Here is a 19,460-nt window from a genome sequence, read left to right as displayed (position 1 = left end):
CAGACAATGTAGATAATCAAGTAATTATCACGAACTACTCTTGCCCATTGAAACTTGTCAGCACGTCGTTAACATCTTCTTCGTAGAATGACAGCTCCGAGCTACGTGCGCTCCAGTGACGTGTGTTTACATTCTTTCCTCCTCCTCACCTTTACTTCCACCGCCAGGCGACAAGTCAAAAACCTTCTCACGCTTCAAATCAATCTCCGTTTGATCCGAAAACAAAAAACTCTTGTATTTCAGTGTAAAGCGGCATTGTAACTCGTTTGTTGTGCAGATGTAACATGGACATCGGAGAATTATTATCCTATAAGGTAATTATTAATCTAATTCACTTATTTCTGGGGGAGTGAAACTACTGGAGTGAGGTTAGAGAGGTCAGAATCGACAGAATGAAACCTTTTTACTTTGGTTTGAGTACTCAGGACTTAGAGACAAGTCGATATATTGAATTAAATTCAATGCATTTTATTTAATGTACAAATTTAATGAATTCAGGTTTATTACCAAACGAAAACTGTATGTTTATAGAAAAAAATAACTTTGCAGCCTAGAAAACCCAACGAATTATTCAAGTTTCTGAGAAAACTATTACTCCCCCATTCCCATTTCGTTTTAACAAAAAAAAAATATAATTCTGCAGCCCCCGAGCACTCCAAAACGTCCAGCAGCTGGTGATGACGATGACGACGATGATTGGGACACCAAGAAGATTAGAAAGGTCATCAAGACCCCTTATCATCCACGTCAAAGGTACCCCAGCAGGGATGTTGAGACCACCCCTCAACGACACCCAGCTGAACCCTCTCCAGAGGTCAGAGCCCCGGCTTCAGTTTCCAGTAATGATATCATGGAGCCAGAGCTGACAGATCGGGAGAAAGAAGAGATCCTGAGGTACGTACAGACCGAGGCACCTGAGGTCGAGGCTCTTGATGAAGCCACTTTGAAGAGGATGGTTTTGCTGTTCGAGAAGAGAGCTTTGAGGAACCAGGAGATGAGGGTTAAGTTTCCAGATCAACCAGAAAAGTGAGAACACTCATTTTATTTTACTGTTTTTGTTGTTTTTTTAATGATTAATTTATTATTTTATTTTTCAGGACATTAACAATTATTCTCGAAGTTTTATTTTCTTTAATTCCTTACACGCGTTCTTGTTATGGAATAAAAATATGACAATAAAATTATTTTTATTGGTGGTCCAAAGTATTACAGAAAAATTAAATTATGATATTATCCTTGTTTGCCATAAAATATTGACATATTGTACAATGTCCTCGATAAAGAGAAATATCAAAAGCTCACATTTTAGTGAGTGAGAAAATGAAATTCGCTCAAGATGGTTACACGATCGTCATATAATAATGGTGGTCATTATATGAGGATCATATACTCCACAATGATTCACTTGCTTCGGGGATTTATTTCAATTACGAAGGAATTAAAATCTTTATGTAAATCTATGTCTACCTAAATTAGGATTAAATTCCAACAAGCAATTAAAAGCAACTCCTAATTTAATTGAAAAAATGGAAAGTGATTCATACGCGTAGAACAACAGCTCTGATTTGAAAAAGATAAGTCCTTTATACAAGTTAACATTAATTCTAATAATGGATCTGAAATGATGAGACGGTGTGATGATAAACACTCCTTTAAAAGGGCCTCTTACTCATTCGAAGAGCTATGTTTGACAGTTCTTATATTTAGTATCTTCAGGTAGGTCAAATAAATTGAAAGTCTTTATTTGATACAAGACCACCGAGTGATTTAAATTTGCTCAAAGTCAGTGATGCGCCATCAGGTGCAACTAAAGTCCATTCTTCTTCCCCACATTACAAATTACGACCACATAATAAGAGCAATATCATAACTCCGGTTTCCTATGATATTTGTATTCCATAACAAGATTGATTTTAAGTGCTGCAGCCCTAATTGTTTGTAAACACGAGCGTTATTGTGACTCGTTTTCTATTTGAGGAAAAATCATCGAAATCAAAATCAAAACCATTTAATAATAATGGATCGTGAAGAGCTAAAACGATTTCAGTTACCGTTGTCGACTTGAAATTAATTCCTAGGAAATGCATAACTTTCGTGCTGATGAGGCAAAACTTGACTATTTGATGTAAGAACGTTTGGACATTTTTAGGTTTATGGAATCCGAGGTAGAGCTCCACGAGACCCTCCAAGAGCTGCACGTAGTTGCTACGAATCCCGAATTATACCCTCTGATGGTCGAACTTGGTGCAGTTCCTTCATTACTCGAGTTATTGTCTCATGAGAATACAGATATTGCCGTTGGAGTCGTTGATCTCATTCAGGAATTATCGGACGTGGATATTCTTCATGAGAGTCAGGACGGCGCTGATGCCTTAATCGATGCTCTCCTCGAGCAGCAAGTGTGTGCACTGTTGGTACAGAATCTAGACAGACTTGATGAGTCTGTGAAAGAGGAGAGTGATGGAGTTTTCAACACTTTAGGTAGATAAAAATTATTTATCTATGTGCTCGAGGTTGTTAACCTCACAGATTTTTACATTTGTTTCCTCTTCCCTTTTTTTCACTAGATATAAAATATGCACTGGGGGAGATAACGAGTGAAAATCAAAAAAATGTTTTCTTCCAATAGTACCAAAATAATATTTACCTGAATCAATGGAAATTCGTTTGCATCGATCCATTGTTAATCATTTCGAAAAATGTATAGCCTTATAATAACACAAATACCATCAAACTGAAAAATCATTAATTTCTTTCGAAAAAATGATTTGGAGTGGGCATTTGACAATGAAATTTAACAAAAAAGATTGCCTACAGAAAGCCTACAAAACTAAAAAAAAAAATAAAATGAAATTTCATTCTATTAGTATTAATGATAAAAATGAATTTGTTTAATTGAGTAGCATTTTAATAAAATAAAATTGCTATTGATAGGAATTTCAAAGAATTAACTAGTTTTACGATAAATGCATTTCTTCCAGCTATTTTTGAAAATTTACTGGAGTTCAGACCCGAGTTATGCATCGATGCTGGCAAACAAGGGCTTCTGCAGTGGCTTCTGAGGAGGATCAAAGCCAAAATGCCTTTTGATGCCAATAAACTTTATGCCAGTGAGTTGTTATCAATTCTCCTGCAAAATACACCGGAGAATAAATTGGTTCTTGGGGATCTCGATGGTATTGATGTTTTACTACAACAGTTAGCTGTGAGTAGATTTACTGGTTTCATTTATACTCCCCTTCGTAATTATTATCTTTCTCTCCATCTAACATGGTTTTTCAACAATTACTTTTCTGTTAGTAATTGCTGCAATATTATATTTTTGAGAAAAATTGAGGTGTCTGTTATCATTTAATAAAAAATAATAAAATAAAAATGATGATCATTTTATTTCATTATTTATTACTTATGTGATAAAGGAGTGGTGAGATTGTTGTAACAAAAAATCTTTTTTAAAGGGAGAAGTACAGGAGAAAGAATTAGGGAATCTTAGACAAGACCAATAAGTGAAATGATTTTCCAAAAACAATATCAATATTTCTTCGCGATAAATTTATTGAAATGAGTATTGTGAAAAAACAATCTCTTTTTTTGAGCAGAAAAATCACAGTGCTCTTTTTATCCCACTCTTTCTCTTTTTACAACTATTACGATGCTATTTGATTGTGACTTTTCGGTATCTCCAATGTTTAAAAGAAATTATCCATATATTTCTCATATATTGGCATAAAAATCTAAAAATAATGTCCGTATGACCTCTCCAATCACCATTTCTTTTTATTCTGCGGTTAAATAAATTACAAATCAGCTTTTTCTTTCAACTTTTATTTTTTTTCTTTGTGATTATAACTAAGTAGCTCATGTCGGTACACACATTAACCATCAGTTGTCTATTTCCAGTATTATAAGAGACACGATCCCCAGACAGCGGAAGAACAGGAAATGATGGAGAATCTCTTCAACGTTCTCTGCTCAAGTTTAATGGCGACAGTGAATCGCGATCGTTTTCTCCGAGGTGAGGGCCTCCAACTGATGAACTTGATGTTACGAGAGAAGAAAATGTCCAGGAATGGCTCCCTGAAAGTCCTGGACCACGCGATGAATGGTCCAGAGGGCAAGGACAATTGCATGAAGTTCGTCGACATTCTGGGTCTTCGTACCATTTTTCCCCTCTTCATGAAGACCCCAACGAAGAACAGGAAGAAGGTATTCACAGCTGAGGAGCATGAGGAGCATGTTGTGTCGATAATAGCGAGCATGCTGAGGAATTGCAAGGGCCAACAACGTCAAAGGCTCCTCAGTAAATTTACGGAGAATGATTACGAAAAGGTAGACAGGCTCATGGAGCTGCACTTTAAGTATCTGGAGAAGGTCGAGGAAGTGGAGAAGAATGCTAAGGAGGAGGATGATGGCGAGGAATCATATCTCAAGAGACTCGAAGGGGGACTTTTTACGCTGCAATTAGTCGACTTTGTTTTGTTGGAAGCATGCACGGGCTGTCCTCCAGCTGTTAAGCAGAGAGTCACTAGGATATTGTCCCAAAGACGGGCTTCGTTGAAGACCATTCGACATATTATGAGAGGTAGGTTTGCGAGAAGAATTTGTGAATCAGGAACTTGAGGAATCCTCTTCCCGTCCCGAGAATTTTCCTAGATAACCAAGAGCTTGTCGCTATTTTGCGATAATGCCTTTTGTCGAAATAGGGGGAAACAAAATACAGAAAAAGAGTGATGGCATTCCTCTTGTTTGCTACTTGTTTGTTTACTACATTAACAATAATAATGATAATAATAATAACAATAATAATAATAATACCAATAATAATAATGCACTGTTAAGAGGGCACTATCCGAACGATCCTCCCTTCGAAGTAATTAATTTTGTATCTAAATAACTGCAATCATCTATATTCGATTCCGAATGTATTGACTTGTCTAGTTAATAACGTAGAGAATTAAAAGTGAAATGAAGTCATTCGTTCCGTGGAATAAATGCAGAAAACTACATCTCTCGAGTACTGTATCTTTGATTCTCTTGTCGTTTTTTAGTTACAACTATTCAAAAACGCATTACTTTATGAGATATACAATGGTTCCTGATTCCCAGATGGTTGAGAATCCCTTTTTAACTATTCAAGCCACTATTGCAGCTCTTAATAATAAAGAATACGCATTTTTACCTACTATTTCTTCTGCCCAATATACGAAAAGTCGTGTTTTTACTGCGATGATCGTTAATGACTGAACTGACGAGTATTTTTCTGATTTTACAACTTTATTCAAGTGATGTTCAACTCGAGTTTCACCTAAAAACGTCAAAATTTCGTAAATTGAGTTACATTTATATTATTTTATTTTTAGAATACGCTGGAAATTTGGGAGATGCTGGAGACACCGAGTGGCGAGAGGCTGAGCAGCAACACATTCTCCAGCTCATCGATAAGTTTTAATGCGTGGTCTCACCGATAAATTAATTATCTCAATTTTGATACCAATAATTCAATGAATTTAATGAAACAACGACTCCATCAGTGTATTATCTCTATACATCCTATGAGGCTCTCAATAAAGTTTTTTGTAATGTTTTCTAGAATTATTATAAACATTTTATCTAAAAGCTTAATAAATCAGTAAAATAATATGCCACTAAAAAGATTGCTACTCTCTCTCTCTTGAATAGAAATGTTACATACCTCTCGTATTACTTAATCACCGAATAGTTTTACTCACTGTGAAAAAGAAAATCTCGAGTAAAAGTCGATTCACTCCTCCGTTCGCTCCAAATGATAAAATACAATGACAATAATCATTCCATCATTTCCCCACCTTATAAAAGATGGACAATGAAAGTTCATGGAAAACATAATATTCAAAATAATGCATGAAAAATTGTCGGAACAATAGTAATTGACTCAGTACCCTGTAATCACTCCGAAGCCCGTTCAAAGTTGCTCCCCATTTCCACCGCTTTCCCAGCAAATTACAGCACCCCGCAATACCCCCACCAATCCACCCATTATCAACTTCCGGAAACCCCCGCACACTGATCGTGGCGCTGGCGTCGACTGTCTTCCGTCTCTCCTCTCGTGTTCACCATCACCAGTACAGTATTGTCGACTGTTGTCGACTCGGTGTTTTAGTGTTGCTTATTCAGGCCCATAAATCTAAAAAAACAATTGTTTGTCAATTCGCAACCCCTTTGCAAGTCCCATAACAAGCAATAAAAAGTAATTTTATTATCCTCGCACTCTCATCCCTAAAAAGTTTGGATTTTTCCTCATAAAATTCCCCAAAAACATCGCGAGTTTTCCCAAAAAAATCCAGTGCCTAATTTTGTGCATACAACGGTGGGGAAAATAAACGTCTGATGACGCCTGGTAAGTGTTCAATCAACCCCTTAATTTCCTATCTCTTCACTTTCATCAGAACTCTATGAGAAAACACACACACACACACACACTCTTTCTCTCTCTCTCTCTCTCTCTCTCTCTCTCTCTCTCTCTACGTCTTTCTCGCTTTCATCTCACCATCGATTTTGCTGTCTTGCCACCTCTCAACTTAACAATTAACGTTTGTCTGCTTAAAGTTTGGGAAGAAAAAGCGTGAAAACACTTTCCGTCATTTCCCTTTCTTCTTCAGTCCCATGAAAAATAAAATAAGATGAATAAAAAAAATGACTAGACGAGATGCTGTGTTGTTGGCACTCAGCCACGAAAATTTTCATGTGAAATAGTCATTATTTTTTATTCATAAAACTAGTCATTGGGGGAAACTTTTTGAATAATTGTCAACTCATTGTCCAATTAGACAAACAAAAATTTATTCTCTACATAAAATTAGTTTAACTTCTAATTACAAAGAATCTCATTGCACTCTCACTTCTCATGATAATGACAACAAGAGAAATAAAGTGATGGAGAGGAAGAAAATATGGGAAATAGTTTCATGAATTAGTGCAATCACTAAAGACATGCGACTGCATGAAGTCTCTTTATTAAATCGATGAGTGATGTCTGAAAAAAAAATGTTTGAAAATAGGAGAACAAATATAGGACGTTGTCAATGACAATCGATTGATATTTAAGCCCCTCCCTCCGAGGAGAGGAGAGGATTTATTGTCAAAAGGTATGAACTATGAGGTATGATGCCCCGTATATCTGAATTCGGAGAATAACGAAAATAGGATGCAGAGAGCATCGATTTTGGGCTGATGATGGAGAAGCGGGGGGGGGGGAAGTGGGTGAATATTGAGGAATAATGTTAATGTTTTGGATGATTGTTATGGAGGTACTGAAGACAACAGTCATCCCGCATGGTCAGTGAGTGGACTAGGCATTGCTTGCTGTTGTCCATTGCCAAATATGGCTGCCCCCTACGTTTTATTCTTAGACGGGACGGAGAGGAGCGAACAGCGCGACGCTCAACGAACATTGCCGAGAGACTATTTTATGGATTAAATATCGTTGATATGGATTTGGGTAATTCATGGATGAGGATTTTTCGGGGTTGAGGGGGTGGGGTGGTGCTAGCTGAGGTAAAGAATCGGGTTGCCATTGTCTGCGTGGAGGATCCAATGTTTGCGTTTTTGTGTTTTTTTTTTGAGTCGATAGTATTTATTTATCCAACGATTCATTATTTATTTATTATCTAACGATTTATTTAGTCTAATAGCTTTTTCTTAGCTCATCAGTCTAAAAAGTATATTAAATAAAATCTTACTCGCAATTTCCACCCTACCAACTTTACCGTGACTCACAAAAAAATGTACGAAAGAAAATAGATGTGGTATTTATTCATTGTCATTAGTTATTTTCCAATAAATCATCATAGAGAAATTGTCCATTTATGTTGCACAAGTTTCTCATTAATTCTCCATTTGGAATTAATGAAGGGACACGTTTCAAATCAACATATTATCCATTAAAATTCGTCATTTATCTGGTTTAAACCTTGGTAAGAGCTAAACTGAATTTAAATGATGAAAAAAGTCAACTCAAATTTACGTCAACTTGATATAAATCATTTCGGAATAAAACTCTGCTGACCCCATACGCGCCACTGCCAATGAACGTCCGGAAATCCGTGAATCCGCCTCCACTATTTTTTTAATCAACATGATTGATGCATCATAAGTTACAATCCTTCTGAATATTCAAATATTTCATATCCAATATCTCTATGGTTTTATTACCAAATGCCCACGTAGTCTTACGAAAATACTTGTTGCGTTGTGGAATGCCAATGAGACATTGCGAAGTTTAAATCATTACCCTTCTATGACATATTTTCAAGAAACTGGCAACGCCTACTCAAACAGCTGATTTTATCTTCAACCTCCTGTCTGCATGAAAATCTATAAATCGATGGAGCTGATGCATCTCGTGTGTGAAAATTAACGGATAAAATTGCCACCAACTGAAAATAACATCCCATTATTCGATAATATAATAATTAATGAAAAACTAATGATGAAGAAAGTTGAGATAATTTTTTTTCTCAACTTTGTGAATTCGAATATGACGAAGGGTCAAATATTCATAAGAGTTAAAGGCTTTTTTCAATTCTTCATCGTGGTTCTCTTTAGATGGATGAATCGTACTCACAAAACTAATTTATTCGAACAAAATAAATACTTCAATTATTTCACATAAACTGATTTATTGCATTAACGACTGAGCAGATAATTGATGTGCATGATTTGCCTGAAATTGATATTTGTGTTACATATATCAATCATATCACTTGTTCCCCCCTATTTTCATAGGTGAAATCGTCTGAAACCATTCAACCATTAAACTTCATTTTTTTTAACAAAAGTTTTTCCATCTCCAAAAATTGAAATTCACTTTCCACCCCCTAGTGCCCTCAATACAACCTCTCATATAATGGGATTAACCGAGCGATTTTTTAATCCCCTTCGAACCACCTCCCTCTCTGGAATATCGCGGGAAGTCAGGGACTAGTACAAGTGTGTTGGTAGAATGCACGAGAGGCCTAAAAATAGTAAGTGTACTCGACAACTCGTTGAACTCATCGGAGGGGCGCTAAAAATGCCCCCGATGCATCTCGCGATTATTACACAACTGTTTACACATGTTGATTCGTTATTTAATAGAGATTGAGAGGTTCGAAGGACGGGGAGGATTAATTAATTCAACTCGAGATTTATTTCGGGGATGAAAAAGTGAATTTATTTGAGCAATGACTTGGGAATGTTTACTATTTAGCTCAAGTCCTTGATGTGTCAACAAAGAGGGCTAATAATTACAATGATAATATGTCATGAAGGTCATGGAGAGTTTGATGAAATTGATTCAAAGGAGTTGGATTAATATATGTATACTAGATGAAGTCAACTTGCGAGAGTTTATCAAATCAGCAGTTAGTTGAAATAATTTTGTGATTTTACTTTTTTTTTCCAGGAAATTGAAAGTTTTATTATAGTTTGATGTATCTTACATTGACTAAATTAATGTTGAGTCAGAAGAAACAAAAACGGCGCCTTATTAGTTTTTTCCCTTCATTTTTATCAATTTCATTGATAGTATCCGTCCGAATGGATTTGTAACAATTCGATTTCAAAAATGAAAAAGAAGATATTCCTGATGTGAGTTAGTTGTGATATTGACATTCATTAGGGGGTTTAGAAATATACATTCAATCTATTAGTAGTAGATTTTGTAAGGACCACTCAACGGATTGCACCTATCCGACGTCTGATGCTTCCATATAATATAAGCTATTATCATACCAAATTTCAACTTGCTATCCCTATTTTTCATCAAATTATTGGCTCTATTATATCGAAATTTCTTTGTTTTTTAATGGAAAAATGGCAATATCTCGCGATTTTTCTACCAATGGGCATATACGTTTTTATAGCTCTGTATGGTGCCCACTGAGACGTGTATTTTGGAAAAAAAAAATTGAAATCTGTTGAGTGGTCAGTATAGTGAGATATTCAAGGAAATAAATTGACGCAAAAGGTGTAGTAACATCTCCGGAAGCGCCTGGCCGCTTGCACCCATTCAACATAATAGCCTTGTATGTTGTGGGAGCTACAAATGTACAAAATTTCAACTCGCTATTTCCATGTTTTGTTACTTTATGATATTCACAACTTTTATGATGATAAAATATAAAACGGCCATATCTGAACATTTTACCCAAACAAATCTTGATATTTCAATCGATATAGATTGGACCCACTGCGACAATTATTTTGAGAAACAAGAATGAAATACTTGCTGTAGTTTTTGAGATATTGAGGAAAAACTACATTTACAAAAGTTGCTATATTTCAGGAACTGCTAGACCGATCGAACTGAAACGACGCATCAAAATTAAGGATAATAATAACTATCATCATAAATCGGACATTCAGATTTTTAGCTATTAATTTTATCATATTTTTTTTTTTACAATTTTTTCAAAAGCAATCTTCAAAATTGCGATTTTTCCAGCACATACACACGCACTCATGATACAAAAACCATCGTTTTTTCCCGTTTTATAACATTTTAGATAATTTGCAATTGAAATTAGAGAATGGAAAAATCCGTAAAATACAAGGCTTCCATTCGGAATTAAAAATGAAAAAAAAAAAAGAAAAAAATGACAGGGATTGTCGCACTACGTGATTCCTCAAATGTTTAATGACAAAAACTTTTTCTATTTTGTTTCAGATGCTACCCCCATCACCTCTCGGGCCCAGTCTACGAAATGACCCCCCACTAATAAACCCCCTGCTCATTGTCTCACAACCCCCGATGAAGCGACGAAGGCCTCCAAACTGCCATGCGTTCACCAGTGTCCCCTTGTCCTCTCTACCGCTCCATCGTCCAAGAATTCCACCATCACCTGGGCACCACTAGGCCCAATACCGATAAATGTACACACGTCTGATGCCCGAGGAGATGGCAGCGACAGCTAAGCACGAGGTGCGTCCAAAATTTCCCGGTGATCCTGGTGAAGAGGACATAGCAGCAATAGCCAAACAAATAAGCGATCATGCTGAGGCTATCTACCAGACCTGGAAGAGTCGTGGTTTAGCCCCAACTGAGATATTGAATTGTCATAGTAATGCAACAGCAGCTGATAAATTTGGTAGTGCATTAACCCCAAATATATCGCAAAAAAGTAAAAAATTTGTGGAGCCACTGGAGGCTATTCTCACCCCAGACCGACCGGGAAATTCTCGTTTGGCATCTCAAGATGGGGAAACTAGTCTCGAAAAACTTGTGAATAATTTTGTGGTGGAGGACAGGGCGAGACAACGTTCATATCTGTCTAAAACCCTTCCCTCATCCATTCAATTTGCCCTCGATAAATTCGAGAAGAATTCTCAGGCAATTCAGAAGCCTCAGATTCAGGTGAAGCCGAAAATTGTGCCGAAGCCTTTGATACTCACCTCAACAACTTCTGAGACTATTGAGACTATACTCCCTGGGGAGCCGATGAAACGTCCTCTCAGCGTTTTATTGGGATCACCAGGGGCCAAAGTCCAAGGGAATGAGAATCTGGCCAATAGCCAGGGCTCTGGCATGACCACGTGGCCACTAAAGAACAAATTATTCAGTGAATCGACGTCCACGGGCTGCGTCGCAAGCAAATCCAATCAATTGGCCACAGCTTATCTTGACGAAGTCGCTAGGGAAGAGGAGAGGCTAATTAATGCATTAAAAACGGGGGCTATTATCAGTGAGGATACTGGAATCAGGCAAAAGCCTGCTATTATCAAGGAGAAACCCAAATTGACAGCCAATGGAATTGTCGCTGAGCAGGGAATTCATTTTCTCCAGCAGAAGCAGAAAATTGAAGAGAGGAAGAATCCAAAAGTCCTGACAAATGGACAGGATAGTAAGGAGGAGGGACAGGTGACGAGATGGGGGCCCAGGATCACTTCACCACGGCCTAGGGCAGAGCAGGTGCCCCATCCTGAACTGACGAGCCAGCAGAAACAGCACATCAGGGCTGCAGCTGCGGCTGCTGCAGCTAGCGATCCCCAGGGAATTGTCAATCCTGTTCGGCCATTTCTCACGAGGGGGTCAGTCGCCGAGAGGGTTCTCATATTCGAGAAATGCCCCAGTGAACTCCTTCTCGATAAGAGGGGGCCGAGGCTTAATGTCGCCGGAGGAAGGAGTCCTGGGGGATGTGAAGGGGTGAAAACTCAGGTATTTCATTAATTATTTTTAAAGGGTGAATTTTAATGATTCTCTAAATAAACTGATATTTATTCAAGGAATAGGGTTGATCTTATCGTGACACTTGGTTTGTAGTAAATCTAGTAATTTTATATCCTGGTGACTATTATACTCTTTAGATTTCTTCAGTTTATTGTATATATGAGGGTCCAAGGAAACATGGGTTGGGTTATGAAATCAGGGAGAGGACTTGGGATTCTCTGAGGTTTACAGTTGGTCCAAGACTCAGGGATTTTATGATAGGGTAGATTGTTCCAAGGGTCGAATAAATGTCGCAAATAGGAATAAAATAGTTAGCGTGAAGCCCATGGAATGAGCTAGGGAAACCCTTAGCGACTTATGTAGTAACATAAGATTTAAAAAGTGGTTAATATAATGGGGTCTACAACAAATGTCTGGTCTGGAAGGTGAAATATTGAGGGAAAGAGAAAGATGGTTTATTTTCGGAAAGTTGGAGAATGTATTTGTAGAGGATTTTTTTTCTTTTGCTCTGGAGAATCGAGGCCTGACAGAGATTTTAAATATGAATATGTAGTGATTTCTCGACTTGCTTATAAAAAAGCAAGAAATTATAGTTTGCGGCGATTAGGGGAGAGTCAACAACAGATCGAACAATGTAATTTACTTGAGCCACATCGGATTTCTAAGTTTGGAAAAAAATTTTTGAATTGAAAAATATTGACAAAAAACAATTCATTGTTTAATACTTTTATTCAAGCATTTTTCCAAACCCGAAATATAATAGTAATTTTAGCGGTTACAATGCTTTATTCTTAAGTTGTAAATTTTATTATGGTATTAAGTGAAAGACTGGGATTGTTCGAATGGACAACGTAACAATGATTATTGCGTCACTGGGAAGCCGTTGAAATCGTGATTCCACAAGTTCTCCTTCTTCGATGCTCAAAATGTCCGAGAGCATTATAATCAAATGAAAATAGACGGGTTTTAAGTTGAAGAAATTTCGAATTGAATTAAATTAACAAAAGAAGAATAATAATCAGGACTTTTAGTGGCAACTGCTAAAGAAAGAGTGAGCTTCCTTTGAAGCTGAGTAGCTATAATCGGCACTTGAGAATTTGCAATTTATTATGTATAAAATTATCATACACATTGAGAAACCAAATGTTTTTGATGTTGAGAATGTGCTGAAATCAGCCTTCAACGGATCTATTGATACGCAGGGCGGCTCCACAGGACTATCTTGTGTAGAAGACTACAATTTTATTTTGATAACCGAATTAAGCTAATGGAATTAAAATTTTTCGCACGATAATTTTTGCATAGCACTATTACCATCACTTAGACTATTTGTTAAGATTGGAAAGTATTAAATACAGAATTTAGAGTGACAGAATAATCCACACAGTCCATAAATCAATCGATTTCTAGTCGTTGACTCTTTATTTACTGATTGTCATTCAAATCAACTCCAATCGAGGAAAATCCCGATCAATGCAAATAAACGATTGCCATGTCGTCGTAGTCATAGACAAGGTGTTTAAAGCCCATGGGGAAACCAATAAAAAGTTACAGTCAACACAAATACAATCATTAGTTGTTGATCAACTTTATTATACAGAGCTTCAGAAAAGTGTTTATTTATTTATTGCTCCAGTCAAGTCATTACTCGGCAATGTTTATTTGGTTTGAATTATTTCAATTATACTGTTCTACAATATGATCATGTTAGTTGCTATCTTGACTGAATACCTTCAATAATTACGAACATTAAAAAACTCATCATAAATAAAATTGTTCCCCAGATAAAATCAGAAATTTAGAAACAAAGATAAATTATTAACGGCATTTATTTAAGGTTCGCTGCCCCTTATTCATTTTCAAGAACAATAGAATTGTCCTAAATGAAAGTTAATGAGGCTCACCTACGAATGGCTCAATTCAAGAAATATCATTTTGCAAGATATCTACTCCTATCAAGTAAATCACTATTTAGTGATAATAACTTATTTTCTCAGTGTATATAGTATTTTAAATATATTTTCATCCTTTATTTCCGTTTATTTCACTAGTATAACTCGAAATCGAAAGGCAACTTGTAAAATTTTTATCATAACCTTTTGTGTAGTCCCCACTTTGTTCCCCTAAAAAGCTCATTAGGAAATTTTCGTACTACTTTTCGTAGCTTCGATGATATACCTCAAAAATCCAACTCAGTTGACTTGCATTAATTCTAAAATAATTGAAAAAACAATTGAGTAAAGTGCAGTATTTCAATAACATACACTCATTTTCTGCAACTTGAATTAAAAGGGCTTTTTTCGAATAATTTCAGTCGTACGTCAGAGAGCGAATTCAACAGCAGCAATCAAAAGCCCTACCTCCCCACACAACTCTTCAACGTCATGTTAAAGCTAATAAGAACGTTCGTATTCCAAGATTTTACTTTCCGGGTGGTAAACCAACGCCATTGTCGCAGATTGAAGCGACAATCGCCAAGATCACAGAGGCATTTGAGAGTTTGCCAGGTAATCGTGCAACACGAGGACAATTTCACATTATTTCAAAGGCATGCGATTTGCCAATATACTGGAAAGTACCTCTGTTCCTTGCTGCTGGGGGGGACAAGAGTACCAGCATTGAGATGCTGAATTTTTTGAATTTCTGGAGGGACGTGTGCAAGACACATCATGACACTGCCAGTAAATTCGTGAGAATTATCACTAGGGGTATGAGGGAGTGCATCTTGCCCGAGGATTTGGTTTGTCTCATTCAAGATGTCGTCGAAACACATCCGGGACTGACATTCCTCAAAGAGGCCACAGAATTTCACTCGCGTTATGTTCATACGGTGAGTGAGCTTATTCATTTATTGTTTGGGGAGGGAAGATATCTCAATATTAATGGATTTTTTTTTATGCTTTTTTATACCAATGATTTGAATGTGTGACACCTTGATTTGTTGATTTAATTAAATTTTTCATTTTATTGCCCATATGTATTTTCTCTCCCTTCTTTCAAGCCCCTTTTAGGACATATATCGTGACATAGAATTACAATAGTTTTGTTAATTTTATTATAATTGAAAAATTATAGAGTAATATCAAATAATGAACGGACGAGTGAATGAAAATTCAGTTCCAATTGAAATCTATGATCAAGCCAATGCTTATCCTCAACTCGAAAGTAAATAAAATATTTTTTTTTTTTAATTATGGTTCTCAGGTGATTGCCCGAATTTTCTACTGCGTAAATCGCAGTTGGAGTGGAAAAATTAGTCCCTCCGAGGTGCGGAAAAGTAACTTACTCGAGACAATAGCCATTCTTGAACACGAGGAGGATATAAATCAAGTGACTTGTTACTTCAGTTACGAGCACTTTTACGTAATTTATTGTAAATTTTGGGAGCTCGATCGAGACCACGATCTTCTCATTGATAAAATGGATCTAACGAGGCATAATGATCACGCATTGTCGACAAGACTTATCGAAAGAATATTCAGTGGTGCTGTGACACGTGGTGGTAAGGGACGTCAGGCTGATGATAAGATGACGTACACAGAATTTGTCTGGTTTTTACTCAGCGAGGAGGACAAAAATTATCCAACAGCTGTTGAGTACTGGTTCAGATGTATGGATCTCGATGGTGATGGATATTTGTCCATGTATGAACTTGAATACTTTTATGAGGAACAGCTGCACAGAATGGAGGCCATTGGAATGGAAACTCTACCATTTGAGGACTGTTTGTGTCAAATGCTGGATATGATTCATCCGGAGATACCTGGAAAAATATCGCTGAGGGATCTCAAAAGATGCAAGATGACATCAATTTTCTTTGATACTTTTTTCAATCTTGAGAAATATCTCGATCATGAGCAGAGGGATCCTTTTGCATCGACTAGTCGAGATCAGGATGCTGAGGGGCACGAGGTATTTTTTTTTTTAATTATTATCTATACATTGATAGAAAGAATATTCTTTGAGAAATTTATGCTATCTTGGTTCAAAATAATCAGGGCTGAAGAATTGATAAGTTACTGATTTCATGGCGCTAAGAAACGATCACTTTCCCTATTCTATGAATGAGAACTATCTAGTATGTAGAGAAGCTCCAATCGAATTGAAATCACTAATATTTGTCCTTAGAATCCCCTCGGTCAATCAATTTCAGCCTTTGATTTCAAATAAATTAATCACTTTGATCCACGAAGTAATGATAAAAGTCATTAATCATTTTACAAGGGCTAAAACACGTGTTTATTCTTATCATAAGTAATTTTGTAATTTGCCACAACATGACAGACAATAAGTTCACGGCAAGGAAGTGAATTCTTGAGCTAAATTTTATTAAGTGTTTTAACATTGCAAAATCTTGGTCTTTAGAGAAGAAAATTTTCGAATAAACCACTTCAACGAGAAATGATTTGAAAAATTCCATTCTTATTAGAAATCATTTTTTTATTCAAGTTTTATAGCGAGTTAAGTTGACTTTTCTTTTAATTTCGAGTAAGAAAGTACAATCATTCCTGCAGATTGATCGTATGAAAGAGTATCTAATATTTTTATTACTTATGCGTCTATGCGTTTTCTCATGAAAATTTCCAGAACTTTTTTAATGTTTCGTAGACTATTCTGGAATTGTTTTTAATACCATGCGAAGTATTCTTCGTTTCTTATTAGAAAATATAACTAACGTTATGGTGAAGTAGAAAAGTAGATTCATTAATTTTTTGTAATACTTAGTTTTCCCGCCAAAATAGGTTGTTATGGATTATTCGTTATTTTTCGACTTTGCAAACAAAAGCCTTATAAAACAATGTTGAAAATAATCCGGGTTCGATTCCTGGCTGGGTTACAGTGGAATTTTTTCTTCTCTAATTCTAATTTTCTTCGAGTTTTTTTTTCTTTTCCCTTGTCAATTTTTTCATTATTTCATCCTAGAGAACAGCTATTCCAGAAACAAAAAACCTGTCAGTGTTATATTATTTCGGAACATTCGAATCTTACTCTCTGTTGTTAGGGTTTATTGTGATAAATGATTTATTTCACAAATAATATTGTTTTTCTCCTTTTTTTCTTTGTGGGAAATATTCAGTTATATTTTTTGAGAGAAATCCATTAAAAAATATAAAAAATAAAATTTCAAACGATTTCTTTTGGCCACGGTTTACAGTTTGTATTGAAAACCAAAAAATGTAATTCTGCTGTCTGAAATAACTAATTTCTCAAACAAATATCATTAATTACTATTTTATTTCGTTATTCAGCCATTTATTTATCGGTGCACACAGCTTTTAATATTTTTCGTAACATAGAAAAAACATGTATCCAATATACTAAATAGATAAATGTATTTCGCGCAGTGACGATTCTATAAAGAAAGAGAAATGGCAAAATTTACAATAATTTTTTTTGCACTCTTACACATTTACTCTACCAAAGCGATTATGAGGAAGCTTTCGTTATTTCTTTTCATTTGTGATTTACTTATTGGAAAATGGAGCTTGGCTACTAAGCTTATTTTACCACTTCACCACTAAACTTAAAAACCCCAAGGGGGAGGGAATCGGACCTTAATTTGGAATGTTTTTTCAGATGTCAGATTGGGACAGATTTGCTGCTGATGAGTATGAACTTTTGGTGGCGGAAGAGAGCGGAAACGACCAAAATGATCAAATGTGAGTATTTTTGTTGTTGAAAGTGATGATTTGACTAAGAAGTTTCTGCTGAATGAAGAATGAAGAGAGATTTATCATGTAAATAAAAGTTATAAAAAAGGGTTACGAGATATTTAGCAAACACCGATTGGTTATTTTGCACAGCAGCACTTTTTTAGACGTTCACACTCCTCCGATGCTGGCAAAAGTGTAATTGACCTGAAATCAATTTTCAATCTTATCTTTTTCTATGTCTCTCTTCCGAACTCCAAAACTAATGAGACGATGAGATCACTGAGGTAGTTTAATTAAATTAAATGTTTAATTAATCAAAATAATGATTTTCGCCCCGTATGGAAAAATAAAAAAAAAATGGGTAAACTGAAAAAATTTGTTTTCTATTATCAAATGAAAACATGCTAAAACGAACTCCAACTGTTATTCTATGGGGCTTAACGAACATTTAAAAAAAAAATTAAATTCTATTAAAACGTGTGGAGAAAAATGTCAAAGAAAAAATACGAAAACCAACGCTTGACTTAAATAAGTAAAAATAAGATGGGTCCGTAATCCATTTTAATTTTTTGAGTAACTCATCATAATATATCGACAGTCGATCGATACTCACATTCATCAATCGAAACCTTTTAATGATCATAGAGGTATCCTCTTAAACAATTTTGACTGTTTTATCGTAGTTGTTTTGGATATTCGGTAAAAATTCTGAAAAACGTATAAATTCTCATTTTGCAAATGTAATTGAAGATTGCCACAATTACGGTTAAGTGAATGAATAATTAAATTTCAGGCTGTATGACCCAGGAATGGAGGAAGACGCCTTTTCACCCAATTTGGATAGTATTACCTCTGACCCTAATGGGCCCAGCAAACCACGTGATTGTTATGGGAGGGATTACAAGTGTGGTGAGTCCAAAGGACAAAGTTACGATAGTGGTGACAGCGATGATTACGCAGAGAGTGACAACTGAAAACGTGGGATTATAATGTTTCACAAAAAAAATTCTCTGCATCATTTTTGGAAGTATAAATGTCCACGAGTGCCATCTTACTGTTTATTTCCAGAAGCAAAAAACATTGTTTTTTCATTTCTCAAAGTGTAAATATCGTTTTTGCCAGAATTGAGAGGCCCAGTGGCCACATTATTGTATTGGTAGTCATTTTTTTTACGTTTTATCAGTTATTTTGCAGGATTTTATTAATTTTTTTACACTAAAACATTTGAGAGGTTTCGATTATATCTTACTGTTATGAGAATTATTTGAGTTTTTTTTAGATCAGAGTTTAAGTGTCATTACGATTCTAGTCTGGCACAGTGTGTGTGCTATATTATAAAGTGAATATATCTTTCGTAATAAATGAAGTAATATTAATGGGTATCAAAGAGGAACAGATGTCTGGTGTTGGGGAGGAGCGGATATGGCGATTAGAAAGGACAATTTGTTATTTCTGTTGAAGTTTTAATATTTGCAAATATACTGACAGTGATTTTTTGGAAAATTCAATTATGTAGTGAAATGGTAACGAAGTAAATTAGCTTATCACCAGACGTGCTGTTGGATAATACTCTCAAAATCTAGAGAAGCAGTGGAAAAATTATCGTACCGACTTTTTTTGTA

General features: G+C 35.8%; 2 protein-coding genes across 2 annotated transcripts; both read left to right on the top strand.

The window, feature by feature from the left end:
* Positions 1–135: 135 nt before the first annotated feature.
* On the top strand, positions 136–5,652 carry LOC135162766 (beta-catenin-like protein 1). The gene is made up of 6 exons (XM_064121580.1): positions 136–314; positions 644–1,026; positions 2,150–2,481; positions 2,982–3,205; positions 3,901–4,582; positions 5,361–5,652. The coding sequence occupies exons 1-6, from the start codon at positions 285–287 to the stop codon at positions 5,447–5,449; spliced, it is 1,740 nt and encodes a 579-aa protein (XP_063977650.1). The 5' UTR covers positions 136–284; the 3' UTR covers positions 5,450–5,652.
* Positions 5,653–6,082: 430 nt separating this feature from the next.
* Positions 6,083–19,456, top strand: LOC135162781 (serine/threonine-protein phosphatase 2A regulatory subunit B'' subunit beta-like). The gene is made up of 6 exons (XM_064121619.1): positions 6,083–6,376; positions 10,685–12,172; positions 14,499–15,014; positions 15,389–16,096; positions 17,762–17,844; positions 18,632–19,456. Exons 2-6 carry the CDS (start codon positions 10,889–10,891, stop codon positions 18,810–18,812), a joined length of 2,772 nt encoding a protein of 923 aa, XP_063977689.1. The 5' UTR covers positions 6,083–6,376; positions 10,685–10,888; the 3' UTR covers positions 18,813–19,456.
* The last annotated feature ends 4 nt before the right edge of the window (positions 19,457–19,460 follow it).

The sequence above is a fragment of the Diachasmimorpha longicaudata genome, chromosome 5, assembly GCF_034640455.1.
Source record: "Diachasmimorpha longicaudata isolate KC_UGA_2023 chromosome 5, iyDiaLong2, whole genome shotgun sequence".
Lineage (NCBI taxonomy): Eukaryota > Metazoa > Arthropoda > Insecta > Hymenoptera > Braconidae > Diachasmimorpha > Diachasmimorpha longicaudata.
This window is presented reverse-complemented; position numbering and strand designations above follow the sequence as displayed.